This window comes from Heliangelus exortis, chromosome 23 (genome assembly GCF_036169615.1).
Source record: "Heliangelus exortis chromosome 23, bHelExo1.hap1, whole genome shotgun sequence".
Lineage (NCBI taxonomy): Eukaryota > Metazoa > Chordata > Aves > Apodiformes > Trochilidae > Heliangelus > Heliangelus exortis.
Genome location: NC_092444.1, coordinates 2,281,735 through 2,300,895, shown reverse-complemented (window position 1 = coordinate 2,300,895; position 19,161 = coordinate 2,281,735). Strand labels below are relative to the sequence as shown.

The following is a 19,161-nucleotide window of genomic DNA, read 5'->3' as shown; positions in this document are numbered from 1 at the left end:
TTTTATTTGACAAGTGTGATTCTGCTTGAGCTGCTGGTGTCAATACTGAGTAATAAGCAGCACATCCCATAGCTGGCAGCAGCAATGACACCCAGCAATGAGCCAGCCCCTGGAGTCATTAACCACTAACAACACACAGGGAAACTCTGGGATCTTTTTTTCCACAAGCCACAGAAGTTGTCCTGCATTTCTAATAGCTCACTGCTGACTTTCTGCATCTGTGATCTCTGCCCAACAGGAGACAAAGGTTTCTGCTCTTAGAGGACCAGCAGGTTTTTGTGGTATCCACCTGATGCTGATCTTCCTGGAATCTCAGAATTGTTATGGTTGGAAAAGACCTCTAAGAACATCCAACTCTCAACATCCCTCCTCTTGACACCCCCCCAGACAGCAGCAGATGCAGGGGCCAAAACTGTGTCCAAAACCACTCAGAACACACTCAGGTACATGGAGCAGTTGGCCAACAAATCTCTCTGCCTCCAACTCTGCCTCTCAGAAGAGACCTTAGAGCACCTTCCAGTGTCTGCAGGAGATCCAGGAAAGCTGGAGAGGGACTTGGGATAAGGGCCTGGAGGGATGGGATGAGGGGGAATGGCTTGGAACTGGGAGAGAGAGGGGAGATTGAGGTTGGATTTTAGGAAGAAATTGTTTGGGGTGAGGGTGCTGAGCCCCTGGCCCAGGTTTCCCAGAGAAGCTGTGGCTGCCCCATCCCTGGCAGTGCTGAAGGTTGGATGGGGCTTGGAGCACCCTGGGCTGGGGGAGGTGTCCCTGACCATGGCAGGGGGGACACTGGGGGGGCTTTAAGGTCCCTCCAACCCAAACCAGTCTGGGATTCTGTGCCAATTCTATGATTTCACCCCCAGCTGTTTCAATTGCTGCTCCTGCATCATCTCAGCCCAAAAGAGGAAAATATCTGCTATCCTCTTTCATCTTCAAGCTCAGGAAATGTTTTCTTCAGGCTTAACTTGCATTTGAACAAAGCCAGATATAACTTCTATGCTACCCCCGAGGTCCTTATCCACAGCCTGACTTTTCTGTACATCACCCAAGCAAAAGGAAATTTGAAAGTAAAGTGCAGTTATCACTTAGTCCAGAAAACCCATCAGTTTCAGCAGAAAGGCTGTAAGGAGGCATTTTGAAATGGCAAAGCCAGGCACCTCCCTGAGAACAGATGTCATTTCTGACACTTGTAGGGCTGAGAGGCAAATGCAAGACAACACAATCTAGTGTTAAATTTGCTTTAGCATTTAAACCCCATCAGAATAAGTACAGCATTAAGTTATAAATAAAGAAAAAAAGCACATGAAGGCTGAAACAGTAGACACTGAAGGGTTTCTGCTATTAAGTTGTCAACAAACCAAGGTAACTGTGGACAGTTTCTAACTGCTCCAGGCCCCAGAATCACAACTGCAGCCTTGAGGAAGGGATGCAATATAAATCCCACTGAGCACAACAAGTATCACCTCAAGAAACATGTTTCACAACTATTACACAGCAACAAATACTTCAAACCAGATGGAGGTGTGCCTTAACCGGTAGTTGTGTTCAAAGCATAATGGGGAAGGGGAAAAAAAGGGGAAAAAAGTGCTTTATAAATTTCTGCAGGCACTAAATTCACATGTAAGTACATCATAGCCTAAATAAACTATCAAAACACCAGGCAGAATAAATTGCAGCACTCCACTGCTTTTCAGACCAGTCAGCTGATTAAAAGTGATGTATCTATTCATCTGTCAAAAGGACTTCTTTCTGTGCTGAGCATCTAAATAGGTACACAAAGTAATACAATCACATGCAGTCACACTGGAAATCTGGGGCTTTTATACACCAGGGCTGAAACACTGAGGATGAGGTGAGCAAATGAAGAGATAAGTAAAGAAATGCTCCACAAATCCCCTGAATAAACCACCATGGAGAGGAAGGCAGGGAAATAAATATTGTTCTGTACAAAAATTTTGGGTCAGAAGCATCCAAAGGCTGGCACTGGAAGCCCTGAAGTTGAGAGAACTGCAGCACCCCAAGTTGGAACAGAACAGATGGCTGCTGAGCTGCTCCCCTTTGGAGGCAGAACAATTTGCTGCCCTTAAAGCTTTCATCCTTGTGATTTTATATTTCAGATAGGGCTGGTCATGGGGGAAGGGGATAACAGTTGTGTGTTGATGTATTCTTGCTGGGGAAAACCCTTTTTCTGTGCAGTTACCACCTCAGGCTGCTGACTGCACTGAGCACACGCACACACGAAAGGAGGAAATTAAAAGGAAAAAAGAATCACTGCTACCACCAAAACAAATGAAAAAAGTTATTCTTAGATCAGTTCCCAAGCTGGTTAATAAACACTGAGCCTGCTGAGTAACATGACTCCTCGGTACTGACTGTCCCGGGAATGAACAGGCAGAGCAGAGCAAAGCAGAGCAGAGAAAAGCAAAGCAGAGCAGAGAAAAGCAGAGAAATGCAGAGCAGAGCAGAGCAAAGCAAAGCAGAGCAGAGCAGAGAAAAGCAGAGCAAAGCAGAGCAGAGAAAAGCAAAGCAGAGCAGAGCAGAGAAGAGCAGAGAAGAAGAGCAGAGAAGAAGAGCAGAGAAGAAGAGCAGAGAAGAAGAGCAGAGAAGAAGAGCAGAGAAGAAGAGCAGAGAAGAAGAGCAGAGAAGAGCAGAGCAAAGCAGAGCAAAGCAAAGCAGAGCAAAGCAGAGCAAAGCAGAGCAAAGCAGAGCAGAGCAAAGCAGAGCAGAGAAAAGCAGAGCAGAGAAAAGCAGAGCAGAGAAAAGCAGAGCAGAGAAAAGCAGAGCAGAGCAGAGAAAAGCAGAGAAATGCAGAGCAAAGCAGAGCAGAGCAAAGCAAATCAGAGCAGATCAGAGAAAAGCAGAGTAAAGCAAAGCAGAGCAGAACACAGCACAGCAGAGCAAAGCAGAGCAGAGAAAAGCAAAGCAAAGCAGAGCAGAGAAAAGCAGAGCAGAGCAGAGAAGAAGAGCAGAGAAGAAGAGCAAAGAAGAGCAGAGAAGAAGAGCAGAGAAGAAGAGCAGAGCAAAGCAGAGCAAAGCAGAGCAAAGCAGAGCAGAGAAAAGCAGAGCAGAGAAAAGCAGAGCAGAGCAAAGCAGAGCAGAGCAAAGCAGAGCAGAGAAAAGCAGAGCAGAGAAAAGCAGAGCAGAGAAAAGCAGAGCAGAGAAAAGCAGAGCAGAGCAGAGAAAAGCAGAGAAATGCAGAGCAAAGCAGAGCAGAGCAAAGCAAATCAGAGCAGATCAGAGAAAAGCAGAGTAAAGCAAAGCAGAGCAGAACACAGCACAGCAGAGCAAAGCAGAGAAAAGCAGAGAAATGCAGAGCAGAGCAAAGCAGAGCAGAGCACAGCAAAGCAGAGCAGAGCAGAGCCCACAGGTTCAGAAGAGCTGACTCAGTCCATCACCCATCTTGCTGCCTCCCGCAGCCCGTGGGAGGGGCAATGTTGGGTTTTTTTTTCAGAACAAAACTCAAATAAATCCCTAGGCAGAAAGGTGCCACTTGCTGAGCTTTCTGCCTTGGGCAGTGTGGGTTTGGTGTGGGAAGGGGTTAAGCCCTCCTGCAGTTTCTTGAATCCTCTCTGGACTTAAGGGAGAGGTTTGGCTGGGTCTGTATTTACCGAAGTTACACACGAGGAGGAGAAATGGTCTGGTAGTTCCAACACATGACAGTGACTCAGACATTGCTGCTCTATTACCATCGTTATCGCTGTGACCTTGGGCAAGAGAAAACCTTTGGATTCCCAGTTACTTCCCAGTGCCACCAAGGCAGTGCCCAGGCTCCCGTCTGGGGTGAACTGAAACTCCACAGAATGCCAGCAAAAAGATCTCATCTCTCTGGGAGGAACTTTGTAAGCAGAACATTTTATAACAATACCAAGTGTGCTGGGGCCATGGGCAGCCCTCGGCTCTCCTGGAGCAACCACAAGGGTCGTGGTGGCAGCCCAGAAAGTGAGGAGGTTCTTGCATGAAAAAAGAAACACCCACCCAGACACCTCTCTGTAGGGGTTTGGATTTGTCTGAGTGCTCAGATCACTGCACCCAAGGGAGAGTTCCCAGCTAAAAGCCCCCTGAGAGGGTCACTGCATGGACTTTCAGAAAGATCTGAAAGCATTTTATGTGGAGAGGAATACCCCAAATGTGCATCAGATGGAAAAACCTTTGCAAGAGCCATCTCTGGCCCCAAATGACCCCAAACAAACCCAAACAGGTTTCCCTGATGTAAACTCATGTCTGCTCATAGGTCCTTTACCCAGACATTCCTTAGCTCAGTTAAATGCTAAATATTGATTAAAGCCAGGTGGGCACTAAGAGCAACACTCAGAGTACTTTATACTGAGATGTCCTGAACCTTAATTTGTTTGGTTTTTTTTTAATTATTATTTATATAAGCTCCCTGACACAAAATGCAGCTGCCCTGGGAGCAATGTACAGGAGAGCACTTCAGAGCCATCAGGCAAGAGCATCACATTGATATTGCCTTTTTATCCCCATTTTTAACAACCCAACTCAGTTCTCCTCCCAGCTGCTGAATGATTTTCCTTAAGGTAAACCAGAGCAGGGAACATGAGATGGGCTGTGTGCTGCCCCAGCCCTGGAGGCTGCTCTTAGAGTCTCTTGGAAAGTTTTCCCTTGGGTGGCAGGAGTTTGGCCTCAGATGCAGGTGAAGCAATCACAAACCATCACCTGGTTCCCCAGCCTGGATGGTGCCAGCAAGGATGTGCCTTTTCATCCTAAATCATCATTTATTTGTTGAGTTGGGTTTGCTCAGCCCTCCCACAGCCTGAAATCAAATCCCAGCTGCAACTCACCAAGCAGAAATCTTGCAGCATTCAGCTCTTAAAAGGCAAGAGGCAAATGCATGCCAAGACAGCAGGTCAGGCTGACCCTCCCTCCAAACCAGCACCTTTTCTTTTCCTCAAGCTTTGGCTTCTGAACAGTCTCTTTTCATGAAAGGTGTGTACCAGCATGAAATCATCTCTCAGTAAAGCAGCTCTCTCCTGACTTCCCCCAAACACAACTGCATGTTCCTGTTCCTGGACTCTTTCAGCAGTGCCTTCAATTGACTGCAAAAATCCAAAAACTTCCAAAGACTTGAACATTACAGCAAGATTGTATTTTTTTTATCTGAGATGAGAAGCAGTATTATTGCAAGGCAGAGGTAACAGCTACAACTGGAGCAGCTGAAACATCCCAGAATCTCTTATTCCTACACCCTACAAGACACCTCACAAATGCAAGGTTCATTTTTTCCATCCAGGTGCTGTCTTACAAACCCCAACAGCATCAAGTCACAGGGATGATGAGGCTGCTGCTCTCTCTGTCTCCCTTCCCATCCTCCCAGATGCTGCAGAGATGACTGAACTGGACCTGGGTTTTGACCTAAATTTACTGCATTGGCCATGGAAAAAATCAAGTACTTTCTCACGGAGTTACTGAGCACCCAATGGTGGCACCTCAGGAGGTGCCTGGGATTCAGCCACCTCACTGTGGAGTCAGAAACCCGAGGGAAAAGTTCAAATAGCAAAGAGTTAGATCTTTTAACCCACCTGCACTCCCAAATCAATCCCATGGGAAGACAAAACAGCCCCTTGAGACTTTCTCAATGTCTGTCTGTCCCCTCTGCTCTCAGTTTTGCTTGGGGTGATGTTACTGAGCTAGAAAAACCCACCTTGGTGACAAACACCTAATAAAACCACAACATCTTAATTTCAGCATCATTTCTACATGTACAAGCAATAAAGTCCCACGGGGAAAGAGAAATTAATGCCAAGAGAGCTTGCAGAAACCCCACAGGACTGAACTGTGCTTGACACATCAAAAAACATTCCCTTGGACCTGTCCCAGTGTCACCACAACACCTGGAACCCTGTGCTGCACCCACCCCAGCTGAAGGCAACCATGACATTGTTCAGCTCTTGGATTTCTCTTGAACATTCTTTTTATGATTATTTTGGTAACTAGATGATTCCAATTTATCTTTTTCCATTTTTCCTGGCGTGCCCTGCAGTGGGCAGAACAAGGTTATGGCAAACTTTGATGCTGCTGTCTGCAATGACTGAATCACTTTGAGTAGGTTAGGAAAAAAATCAGCAATGGTTGTCTTTAATATAGAGGACCAGCTCTACAAATATTACAAATGATAATGGGGAAGCCTGAATGATTAAATTTATTCATTTCAGGCTTTTCTACAGGGTACCTTCTCAAATAATGCATAAAAGCAAATTTTCACACCACTCCTGTGAACTATCCAAGCTTTGCAGCTTTAAAAATAGCACAACAATGATTAAACCAATAAATAAGGGCAATTCCCCTCTAAATGCTCACACTTTGGATCTTGTTATTTACAATGATGCTTCTACTGCATCTCATCAGATGTACATCAGATGAAATCCAAGTCCTCATTCACAGCTACGTGTTCAGATGTGCAGGTTTTTTGGTATCCACTGCATCAGGAATTTCAATTTTTTGAAGCAGCTCATTTCAGATTACCTGGCCTCCCTGAAATCAGTTTGTCCTCATCGTAACATCTCTGTAAAATGAAAATACATGGCAATTTACTCTGCTGACTCTCTATAAACCAATGCTGCTCCCCTGTAAGATGCATCAGTAGCTTGCAAACATTCTGGGTTTTCTGCAGATATTGGTATGTATTACTTGGAGCAGTCAAAGCCTCATTAAAATCAATGATGCAAGCCCCAGAGCTCTTCTGTTTCTATTTTAAAGAGCATTTAACACAGTTACAGTGCAGCTCCCCTGCTCCTGACAAAGGGGACAGGACCAGCTTCTAACACTGGTAGCAACTCTTTGCACATGGTATTTACTGGGAAGCTTCAAGGTTTGGATTCAGATGGAGGCAAAGAATAACCAGGAACTGTGACTGTTCATTGTGTTTATTTATATTTGTAGGGATTTTTTTCAAAAGCCATTTCCTCAAAATGCCAGGAACTCAGTGAGCTCCAGGTGTCTCGATCTCTAAAGGTTGGGTTTTAGGGTTTCACCAAACTGCAGACAAGAAGACTGAGCAGGGAAAAGCTTGCATCATTCCCCATTTTTCCCAGTAACCTTCAGGAGAATTCCCTGTGCTGGTAAACACAAGAATCATAGGATCACAGGATGTCAGCTTGGAAGGGACCCCAAGGATCATCAGGTCCAAAACTTCTAATGTTATTCTTGATGTGAGATGGCTCAGCACCCATCGAGCTGAGACTTCAAACTAAGAAACTGGGGAATCCACCCCATCCCCTGGGAGACCATTCCATGGGGATCCTCATGGGGAAAAATTTTCCTCTTGTGTCCAACGAGAATCTCCCCAGGAGCACCTTGTGCCCATTGCCCCTTGGCTTCCCCAGAGGACTCCTTGTCCATAGGGAGTCTCCATCTGCTCTGAACCCCCTTTAGGTACTGAACATGGTCCTGAGGTCTCCCCTGAACATTCTGTTCTCAAGGCTGAACAGACTAAACTCAGCTTTTAAAAGGATAAAAATACCCTGGCCCAAGAGGAGCTGCTTCTCTGCCCAACGTGGCTCCACCACTGGTACCTTTATTCCTCTGCAGCACTTTGTCTCAGGGTCTATCATCTGTGTCATTACCTGTCCCACTCCACTCTAAACAACCTTTTTTGTGGCTTTGTGTGATTTAGCATCACACATTCAAGTGGGCAAAGACAGCAAACTGAACAGGGAACCAGTCCCAAGTAAGAGCCACAAAACTCTAGGGATTACTCCTACTTGAACAGAAGTCATCAGATTCCCACCCAGAGAAGGCAGTGAAGGAAATGTGGTTTCCTCTTCCCTGGACAAAGACAGTTTGTGCAGAGGGTAACACAGATACAAAACACACTCTCTTTGCCTTCCTGTCTAAGACACTGTGGTTCCTATTCTTGTAGGGATGCCAGGAAGGAGGAGGGTGAAAAGGCAGAGCAAGACACAGTGTCACCCTTGGACACTTAGTTCAGGCTCACCTTGTGTTGTTAAGACAACAACTGCAATTATTTGATCAGCAACTCTACTGCTGAATGCAACCACCCCTTAGCATGGTGCAAGGGGAAATGAACCCCACAGCTTTGGGGAGGAAAAACAATTTTTCGGGTTTGGCTTTTGGTTTTGTTTTTTAAAGAGAAAAAAAAAAAAAGGTAAGGTGCTCAGGTTGATAAACCCATGTCCAATTTCAGACTGTGGTGAGCTGAAGACTCAGAGTGAAATATTTCAACAAGAATAATTATGAGGCTATTATATTATTATTGGAGTGGGCAAATGTCCTGCTAGTGGCCATCCACCTCCCAAAGTTTATTAAATCCATCAAGATGGAATCTGCCTAGGTTCAAAACTTGTTAATGAAGGCAGGAGGGCAAGGGAAATGCCACATTATCTTTTCATAACATCTGTAAATACTGGTATGGATTTACTCAGCATCATATAGAAAGTTAAATGACAGTCCCTGCTCTGCTCACAGTCTGGGGTGGGGTGGGCTGGGAATGACCACCACATAATTCACTGAATTGGTATTTTCCATACTGAAGGTACTCAAGTGTATGTCTGTGCCTTGTGGGGGAGAAATCCCAGCATTTCCACAGCTGGAAGCAGCCCTGTGAATCTCAGCAGACAGATCCTTGACTTTACAAAGTGCCTTCCACTGGTTTGATACAATTCTGTCCCAATTTAACCAAAAAATCAGCTTTGAGGATGAACACTTGTGCTCAGGAACCCAACCTGCAGTCAGCTGAGCCTCCTACTCCATTGCTCATGTCAAAACAGCATCAATGAGTTTGCAGCTTTCCTCCTACTTTCCTCCAAGACTCAAAAACCTCCAAAAATGTGTGATCTTCTGTCTGGCTCTAAGGATGTTTCCATCCATGGAAATATTTAAAACCCAAGTGGTCCAGAGTAACCTGCTCTATGTGACCCTGCTTTGAGCAGATGCTTGGACTGGATGATCTCCAGGTCTCTTCCCTTTTTCTGAGGCTTTCTTATTCTTAATTAAACCAGATTTAAGGTTTGCTCCATCACACAGAAATGCCACTGCATAAAACTGTGCAAACCATGACATTTAAAGCAACTGAACTCCTGGTTTCTAAGAGCACCACAAGGAGGGCTCTATGGAGAACACTGCTACAGCTCTCCCAGGTTCCCAGGACCCAGAAGTGGAATTTCTGCTCCATAACCACCAAATCCTTTTGTGTTCTTTCTCGTGAGGGGGAAGCAGTGTGAGAACTCAGCTTGCAGAAAAATTCTTGATGGTTTTCAAACCTTCATCTCTGCCAGGCAGCCCTGAAGGCAGAAAGAGATCCAGAGGTTGCTCTTCAGCTCCCCAGTCTGACACAACAGCAAGTGGTGGACTCCAGTAATTCCAGGGCTCCTTCTCCCCAGTTTTATCTAACTGCAGGGATATTTTATGCCCTCAATGTTTACAAAATGGAGCCCTGACTTTTGTACTGCTTTCAATGTTTATCAGGCCATACTGCCTTCTCTAACACATTGCATTTGTTTAAAAACCACTTATTTTCTGGCATGTGCAAGAAAACATCCATTAAATGTGTGGAACAGAAGGTACTGCAGAAGGAATAGCAGAATAGGAATTATTAAACATAAGAAATTACCAAGTTGCCTCACATTACTTTGTCTCCCTGCATTCTGAACAAAAATGTGGTTCAACAAGTGGTAAAGTCTGAAAAGTATCAAAATAAAACACAGGCCATGTGATTGTGAGCATGGAAAGCACAAACAGAGAAGTCCTGAAGAAAGAGATCTGTAGAATTTTACAACAGCAACATAGAAGTTTGATTTTCTATTACAAATGCTACTTCAAGCCAAAAAAAAAAAAAAAAAAAAAAAGATGCTTGCAGTTGTGTAACTGCTTTTGATTCGCAACAGTATCACAAGCCAGAAGAAAACTCTTCCTTTAGATCATGCATCCAGGATGTTGTGTGGCCAAGACACCTACTGTGAGAGCTTTCTTATTGAAAATAATGCCATTTACACCAGGGTGGATGGGCCAGGGAAGTCTTTGAGCCAGTCTGGGGTTATTCCTGCAAGAAGAAGCTCAAGCAGCAGTAAAAAAACCTGTGTATCTTCTCCCACTGGGCACACAAGACCACATGGAGAAGTATTAAATGCACCATTCAGAGCAGCAAACCCCTGAGAACAGCAGCAGCAGTGAGGGGGTGGGTCTGCAAGCAGACTTGGCCCTCACCAGACTCAGCATTTGTGCTGCAGTCTTTGTACATGATAAAAATGTACTGATCTTCCTTTCTTTCCTCCCATTAGGATTTTTTAAAAAAAGGAAAAAAAAGAAAAAAAAAAAAAAAAAGAATGAAAGGCTGTTTCTAGTCCTTTTAAAGTGCAGAAATATTTAAAGTAACTCATTCATCCCACCTACATCATGCTTTTTCAAAGTTGCTGTCTGTGAGGTTGAAGTGGGATTCAGGTTTGTAGCATTCAGCAGCATTCCAGGCTTTGGGATTGCCTCCCCACCACCCCACACCTCCCTTCCTGCAGCTCTCCCACCCAGGTGCTCTCCCTAAATTAAAGACACTCATGAAACTGAGCATCCCTACAGAAAAGCACCCTGAAACCCCAAATGCAGCAGGTGCTGAGACACAGATGTGTTTCATGCTTCCAGCACAGATTTGTCCAGATTTAAATGAAGGAGGCAAAAGGCACAGCAATGAATCAAAAATAATGAAATATGTTACATGAGCAAATATTCCCAGCTTTATTAACCCAATCAAAAACCTACTAATCCTATTACAAAACAGAGAGTTCAGCTGCACTTCCAGCAGGTCTTTATAACATAAAGGCCAAAAGAAGATTACACTTCTCCTGGATTTACCAGCTATTAACTAACTCACATTGGGAAATCTCCACCTGCAGTTCTATATTCCTGCAAGCTCAGAATTAGCCAGCTGCATTAAAAAGAATATTGGGAAGAAGCCTGACCAGGATGTACAGAAGCACATGCAAGAAAAGAAGTACTAGAGGGCAAATTCTTGACTGCTCAGAAGGAGACATTAATGCATGTCTCTGGGAGGCAGATTTCTTACCCACAAAGCACCAGCAAGAGTTCTGTTGTTCTTAATTTTCTTTATCCTCATTATCTGTAATGGATAAAAGAGCCAAGAAACTAGTCAGAGGGGACCCAGAAACTTCTCTCTTGGCTGGTTGGAGCTCAATTCCTTCACTTATGCAAAGAGAATTCTGTGCCCACATCATTGTGGTCCCAAAGATGGCTGCTAATTAATATCCCAGCTGACAACTCTACCTGCTCTCCAACTTAGAGGATACTCTGTGGTTTTTTTAAGCATGAATTGTTACAAAGAGACCTTCCATAAAACAAGGAGATTCCTGTACAGAAAAACTGTCTGAGTGAAGAGTTCCCTGAAAAGTTTAGAGGATGAGCTCTGACCAAAGCATCCACAAAAGATGCTCTCCAAAGAAAAAAGGGACAGAAGGGTGTTTGTACAAATGAGGGAAATTAGGGAGCCCCCCGTGCTCCAGGGGTCATGAAGTTTGTTATCTGGCCTTACACAACAAACCCCAGAAAGCATCAAACAGTGACTGGGACACTCACTATGTCCCAGGACACCTGATTTTTGGTTGCAATCAAATCACACCCTCCTCCCGTTCCAATCCGTTAATAAATGTCATTTTATTAAAAGATTATAAAATCTAAACTGAACTACCAATAATGGGAGGGAAATGTTGACTAAACATCATGGTTATAACAGGATTCCAGCTCCTGTAGAAAGGATCCAAGATAATAAAAGAGGGGCTTGGGGATTGTTGATAAACACACCACAGATGGCCCAGACACGCTGCCTGGCACGGATTCCCAGACCTTAAGGTACCAAGGAATGTCTCTCTGCTATTACAAACGCTAATTTAGCAAGGGTGACATTTTTGAGGACCAGAATGAGACCACAAAACTCTTCACTTAAAGCACAGAACCAGATGGTAACAAGTTGCAGCTAGTACAGTCTGTTTTGGATTGAAATCAGGCACCTAGAAGTCAAGGTCTCTGTACAGCAGCTCCTGAGAATTCAGCTTTCTTGCACTTTTGTTTTCTGTGGCTCTATCTTGACACTGTCAGAAATGGACACAGGATTATTAAACACAGCTGTCAATAACCACAGCAGCTTCCTTGGGAGATGCCAAAGGGTCCTCTGCTAACTGGATACTCCAGCATTTCAGCTGTGGGCACCAAGTGCTGATCTGCTCAGTGCAATGTGTTCTTAACAAGAGCTAACACTTTCCCTGCCTGCAGAGGAAATTCCTGGCAATTTGTTCCAAGAAGGGTGGGTTGGCACTTACAAACTGTGGTCTCAGACTAAAAGAATCCCTCTGTGCACACCGGAGCCCATGGTTTTTAAGCTCTGACATTTAAAGCCAAGAGCCTTTACCAGACCAGTCCTCTCATCACCAGAACCCGCTGAGCTTGTTCCTCGGGACCATTCCAAACACTCCTAGGTCACAAAGAGGGATGCAATTGTATTTTCCTGGGGCTCTGAGCTTCACACACTGCCTCCTGCTAAGTGCAGGAGCCCTCTCCTTCTCTTTAGCTCCCTCACTGGACAAAGGGAAGGGTGTTGCTGCTGCCTCCCTCCCTCCAAGCCCCAGCCTGCTTGCTCTGGAAGTGCTCTGCTCTCTCCTTATTCCCATCATAATGTGGCTATGCCATAAATTCTGTTCCCTCTGTAACATAAAGCTGGAGCTGGGGGCAGATTTACACTGGCTCAGCTGCTTTGCATTAACTGCCTCTGTGAAAGCTCTTTGCCTGCACTGCTCACTGCACTGTCCCACATCCATCATCAGAGGAGAGGGCTCAGCCAGCAGTCACCCCACAGTTGGGTAAATCCATGCCCTGCCTCCTCTCAGGATAACCTCCTGCTCCCAGTGCCATGCCCAGGGAGAAACTTCTCTGTTTTCCATGACTTCTCCTTTCCTCTGTACTCCAAGAAAGCAAACTGTCTCAAACCAGCCACTTCTAAAGCCCACAACCCAAGAGAAGAGGCAGAGGAGTTGCACCCTTCCTCTCTCTCTTTCCAAGGGGCCCTTTGGTGTGAAATGTAACAGAAATAGGAAATTTTATGTACACGGGGCCACATCTGGCCATAACATCACTGCAGCAACATGTGCTGTGCATTCCCCAATGCTGGCAGAGTTCAACACATTCCTGAGAGCAGCAGGATGACTTCAAGGCCCTGGAATTTGGGAAGCAGAAACACTGTCTCTTGCTACGGAGACGGGGGTGTGGGACTGTTTCACATCACTGCCAAACTCTTCTTGTTTTGCTGCAGAACCTAATGCTGAAGGGCAGAAGTGCCAGAGGCTGGTCATTATGAAAGACTTTGGAGGAAGTCAAACAGCAAGTCTGTCTCTTTGTTTTGGCTACGTGAGAAGGAAAAGGTAGAAGAATAAGTGAAAAAGACAGCAAACTGCAGCACTGCAGGACCATCTGCTTCTGCTTTTTAAAATAAAGGAAAGCCAACTACAAACATAGGTTTGCACCTGATTTTTCTGCCCATGGAAGACAGTAAATATCCCATGCATCTCCTGATCTGGGGTTCCCAAAGCCTCTCTTACAACCCACTCAACATGATGCTGTCATCTCATCACACACAAGACCTAAAAAACTGGTCCAGTCCAGCACTGCCTGTGCCCAGAGCTTGTGTAAGGGACAGGAGCTCCTTTTCTCACTTACCAGCATTTCAAGATAATTCCTCATCTCCCACCACCCAGACTGATTGGAACAAGCAGCATTAGAGCAGCCAAACAGGGAGGGGACCAGTTGTGGAACAGCAGCACTCATTAACTCTCTGTTCTCCATGGCACAGCTCAAGATTCCCTCTTGGAACTCTGAGCCCTCAGAAGAGGGATGCTGAGATGCCACCTAAATGAAAAGAAGGCACTGACCTCACCTGAGCCCTGGGCTGGCACTTAACACTCAGGAGTAATTTGTGACCACACACATTCTACCACAGGCACGATTATTTTTAGACCTAAATGTACTGTGTCCAGTTCTGGGCCCCCTCAGTTCAGAAAGGATATCGAGGTCCTAGAGCAGGTCCAAAGGAGGCAACTGGGCTGGTGAAAGCACTCGAGCATAGACTCTATGAGGAGAGGCTGAGGGAGCTGGGGGTGTTGAGGCTGGAGAAGAGGAGGCTCAGGGGAGACCTCATCACTCTCTACAACTCCCTGAAAGGAGGTTGGAGCCAGGGGGGGGTTGGGCTCTTTTCCCAGGCAACTCTCAGCAAGACAAGAGGGCACAAGAGGTCTCAAGTTGTGCCAGGGGAGGTTTAGGTTGGACATTAGAAAGAATTTCTTTATGGAGAAGGTGCTCAGCCATTGGAATGGGCTGCCCAGGGAAGGGGTGGATTCTCCATCCCTGGAGATATTTCAAAAGAGCCTGGATGTGGCACTCAGTGCCATGGGCTGGGAACCACGGGGGGAGTGGAGCAAGGGTTGGACTTGATGAGCTCTGAGGTCCCTTCCAACCCAGCCAATTCTATGATTCTATGATATCAAAAGCCCCAAAATATACATAAATATTTTCATTCACTACTGCCCAAACAGCAGTCCCTACCTTGGAAAGACTCAGTCTTGTGAGGATTCATTCAGTCATGGTTCTGGTGGAGAAATCAATGACCTTGATAAAACCCTAAGTCAAATGAAGCTGTCTTTTCATTACTTCTTTAATGACTGGGTCAAATCCAGAACAGGCACCCCCTGCCATGCACAGACACACACCACTCTTAGGCACAACAGGATCAATGCAAAAACAACCTTTGTTCAATGTTCAGTCATCGAGGCAGTGTGGGCTGCTCAGATGCAGTTTGTGAAGTGTTACATTGCTGGTAAAGAAATCAATTAACAAAGCATTCATCAGAACACCAGGCCAGCTCCCAGCTCAGGTCCCTTTATCTCTAAAGGGAAATGGCAGGGTTTAAAGGGTCCAGGAATCAGACAAAAAGAACAATTACAGCATGGAAAACCTTGAAGTGATGAGAGATTTAAAGGATTCTGATTGTTTACCTAAAAGAAAGCAAATAAATGAAAGCATGACATAAGTTCACAAAACTACAGGTGGTCTGGAAACGGGAAACTTCCCTTCACCTCATTTCTTAAGGCAAGCACAAGAGGGCATTCAATGGAACCCACAGGAGACAAATGAGAGATGCAATGAAAAGGTAATACTTTCATCCAACACTCTGCTTAACTAGGGAACTTCTTACCAAAATATAATACTGGAACCCAACACCTGACAGGGGCTGAGGTGAGATATATGTAAGAATATTCAGAATTCTAGTGTTAAAAACCCCACAACAACCCAAAAGACTTGAGCTTATACAAAACTCTAATAGTTCAGAGATACACAGGACTTTCTCTCTCTGGGGACAGGTTATCCTCCAGCTGTTTATGTCAGGAGTCCTGATCCTCTTTTAAGCTCTACTTGTGGAAGTGTCCTAAGTGCAGGAAGGGTGTGGTTAGTAGGTCAAGAGAGGTTCTCCTCCCCCTCTATTCTGCATTGGTGAGGCCACACCTGGAGTATTGTGTCCAGTTCTGGGCCCCTCAGTTCAAGAAGGACAGGGAAGTGCTTGAAAGAGTCCAGCGCAGAGCTACTGAGATGATTAAGGGAGTGGAACATCTCCCTTATGAGGAAAGGCTGAGGGAGCTGGGGCTCTTTAGTTTGGAGAAAAGGAGACTGAGGGGTGACCTCATCAATGTTTTCAAATATGTAAGGGGTGAGTGTCAGGGAGATGGAGTTAGGCTTTTCTCAGTGGTGACCAGCGATAGGACAAGGGGTAATGGGTGTAAATTGGAGCATAGGAGGTTCAAGTTGAATATCAGAAAAAAATTTTTTACTGTAAGGGTGACAGAGCCCTGGAACAGGCTGCCCAGGGGGGTTGTGGAGTCTCCTTCACTGGAGACATTCAAAACCCACCTGGACACGTTCCTAGGGGATGTACTCTAGGGGGCCCTGCTCTGGCAGGGGGGGTTGGACTAGATGATCTTTCGAGGTCCCTTCCAACCCCTAGGATTCTATGATTCTATGATTCTATGATTCCATTGGGATGCTCCACCAGTTGCAAATGAGGTCAGCTGAGAGGATGCCACAAGAGGGAAGATACCTGGGCAGAGGCAAAGCAGCCCTGTGAATCAACAGCACCCCCCAGTTTTGCTCTTTTCCTGCTTTGCAGGAATCACTTTGGAAAAACTCCCCAGCCCTCCCTCCTCTAGAGTCCCAAAAAAAGCACAATGACCAATGCTTTGCCTGGCTGAGAAGCTTGGATCTTGCTTTTTCTTCTTGCTAAGCACACCAGGACCAGCCTCATGCTGTCAGAGGACAAATATCCCTCCCAGAGCCCTGGAGGATCCTCAGCTGACAGGGAGGACTTGAGGTCAAACTGCTCCTACCAGGGACAAGGAGTGACACGACTGACACTTGACTCCAAGCTGAGAAGAGGCAGCAGAACAGGAAGGCAGAGTTTGCCTGCCTGGCTGGAGCAGGGATTTGGCACAGAGCCTGCTCCCTACGTAGGCACTGACTCAACAGGAAAATATTAACTGATGAAAAAAAAAAAAAAAACCACCACCCTTGAGTAGAGTACTTTTTTTGAAGAGACTGCCTAGAATGTTCTCTTGCTTCCTCTCTTCTCTGCCACACAATGAGCTTCCCTCTGGTGATGAGGTACCAGGAATTAATTTTTTGATAGGTGACACCAGCCTGATGACATTTTAGGGTTTGCTCTGCAGTCCTGCTGTGTTCTCCCTGTATTCCATGAGGCTCAAGTCTTCACACCAGAGGCTTTATTTCCAGCTCCCATGCTCTGAAAGCACAAGGAACTGCTCCCATACTGCTGACTAATGCCTGCAATGCTACTTGTGATCCTGAATAGACACTTCAGCCTCTAATTTCCCACTCCATAAAGGATGAGTTTTGCACATTTTTCAACACAACCACAGGCTTCCAGTTTTCCCACCAGGTTTTGCCTTGAATGGGTAACATTAAGGTGATGTGTTCCTCACACGACCTGATTTTTTTTTTCCACGCATCTCCCAGTCTAAAAGGTCACTTGCAGTTTAATATTTCATCCAAATTAAAGAGGCTGGCAGGACCAGAAAGCTTTCTCCCAGCACTGGGATGAACTCCAGGCTCTCAGCACCACCCCTGTCCTCAGCTATTGTCTCTCCTCCCACCCAACACCTTGTTCAGGATGAAACCTCACTTGACCCACTCACATCTTCCATTGATTCCAACAAGTGTTAATTAAACAAGGGCAAACAAAACATAAAGCTTGCCTTTATCTCAAAGCTCAATGCTTTTACTTACCCCACTTTCTCCCATCTTTTATCTCCCCTCTTTCTCCATCCCATTACCTGTCTCTTTTGCTCCTTCCTTTTTTAAGATAACCTTCTCCACTCTCACATCAACCCTGTAGGAATATTCATCCCATGAAGATTACAAAAAGACCAATTTATTTCCCCATTCTTATTATAACTCCTATTTATCTCTGCTTCTGTACTTTTTTGTTGTAATCAGTCCTTTGCTCATTTCTTTTATTAGCATATTTTTTTTGTAATTCATTTTCCTGTCCCATTTCTCAGGAGAATCAGAGAATTGCAGCATCCTGTACAAAACATCTCAAATGGAAAATCCCTATCAGAGGACGTGAGGCACTTTCATGGCATTTAAAATGCCCCAGTGAGCCCTAACTCAACAGGGAGGCACATTCCACCTGAGTGCTTTTTACAATTTTTCCAGCTGCTTTTGGTTTCAGTTAAAGAAATCAACAGTGAACTGGTGCCTGATAGAAGTGACTGGAAGGTTCAAACCACATAAAGATATTTTTAAGTAATTAAGTTGTACACATTGGTCACAAGCAGGACAGCTATGTCAGAACTTGGAGTAGCAAAGCTGAGAATGGTACAAGAGGAAAAGGAGGAGGCTGGGAACACCCTGCTCCAACACCAGGTCTTACCTGTGAGAGCCCAGGGGACGATGCATGTCCCGGTGGTGTGGCAGCAAGATTTGGGTGTCCCTTATTTATTTCATGTGCAGTGTAAGGGGATGGGGCAGGAGGACCAGGTTGTCTTGCTACTTGTGTTACCTGTGTGGAGATAAACTGTTAGTAAAACAGAACATTAGTAATCCAATCCGTAGAGATATTGTAATCTTCCTTAGAAAAAAGCAGCATGTTTTATACGCATACAAAAATAATTTGTATTTATATTGAGAAGCAGTTTACATTTTAGCAGTTAACTACTGGTGTGGCTCAGAAAAACAGGGAAGGATCTAAAAAATACTGGATGGAAATGTTTAGGAACTGGATGAGCTTTACTGCTGGGGTTTTGCTTTGCAAGATCCCTTTGACCTCAGGCCTGGGATCTTCTGATCTGTTATAAACCACAGGGAAACAAGATGAATGAATGTGTAGGGAGAGGACAAGGGGCAATGGTTTCAAACTTAAAGAGGGGAGGTTGAGGTTGGAGATTTTGCAAAGGGATCCAAAAGTTAAAGTAAGGGGGAAATTTGCATTCTCCCCTCCACAAGGGAAAAAAAGGAAAAAAAAAAAGGACTGCACACAAGGTCCCATTATCTGAAGGGGCTGCCACCAGCAAAGAACAAAATGCCAAAGCAATTCTTGCACACATTTATCTCCTTTCTCAGCTTCTATAAAAAACATTCTAACCAAAACTTATTAAGCAAAATGTTGTAAAATATATTCCTGGTACATATACTTGCTCTACTAGCTCTATGATGAAGTGTTTTAAGTACACTTTGTAGAGTGGCTATAGGAAAAAAAAAAAAAAAAAAAAAAAAAGAGAATCAAAGGAAAAAAACAATCCCATAAGCATTGGGTGACACCCCCAGCATTCAAGGCAAGGCAAAGAAGGCAGAAGGAAACCCTTGAACTTTAACAGAACTTTAGCACCAAGCTCCAAGAGGGCACAACAGGAGAGCAAAAGCTGAAGTTCACAACTAAATGCTTTTTCCATGGGTATCCAAAAAAATGCAGTTAAGGGGGGGAAAAGGAAGTGAAGGCAACACAGACTCCAAGGAAATCACTCAGCTGAACACCCCATCAGGCAGTCAAGTGGGTGCTCATCACCAAGATGTCTCCTTGAGCATCACTTCTCATGGAGAAGATGAGGTTATTTTGCAATAGCTGTGGTA

At 45.0% G+C, this 19,161-nt stretch overlaps 1 protein-coding gene across 12 annotated transcripts in view; it reads right to left on the bottom strand.

Annotated features, from left to right (window-relative positions):
- The window catches only part of EIF4G3 (eukaryotic translation initiation factor 4 gamma 3), a 139,372-nt gene that overhangs the window by 72,935 nt on the left and 47,276 nt on the right, over nt 1–19,161 (bottom strand). For 9 of the 12 annotated variants that reach the window (XR_011730424.1, XR_011730423.1, XM_071767285.1 and 6 more), the window contains exon 3: nt 17,966–18,109. Coding sequence is in view for 10 of the 12 variants with exons in the window: in XM_071767285.1 (XP_071623386.1) it covers nt 17,966–18,109 (144 nt within the window). In the remaining 2 variants the exon portion in view is untranslated. The remainder of the gene's footprint in view (nt 1–17,965; nt 18,110–19,161) is intronic. The other 3 variants (XM_071767277.1, XM_071767282.1, XM_071767284.1) reach the window with 1 other exon arrangement.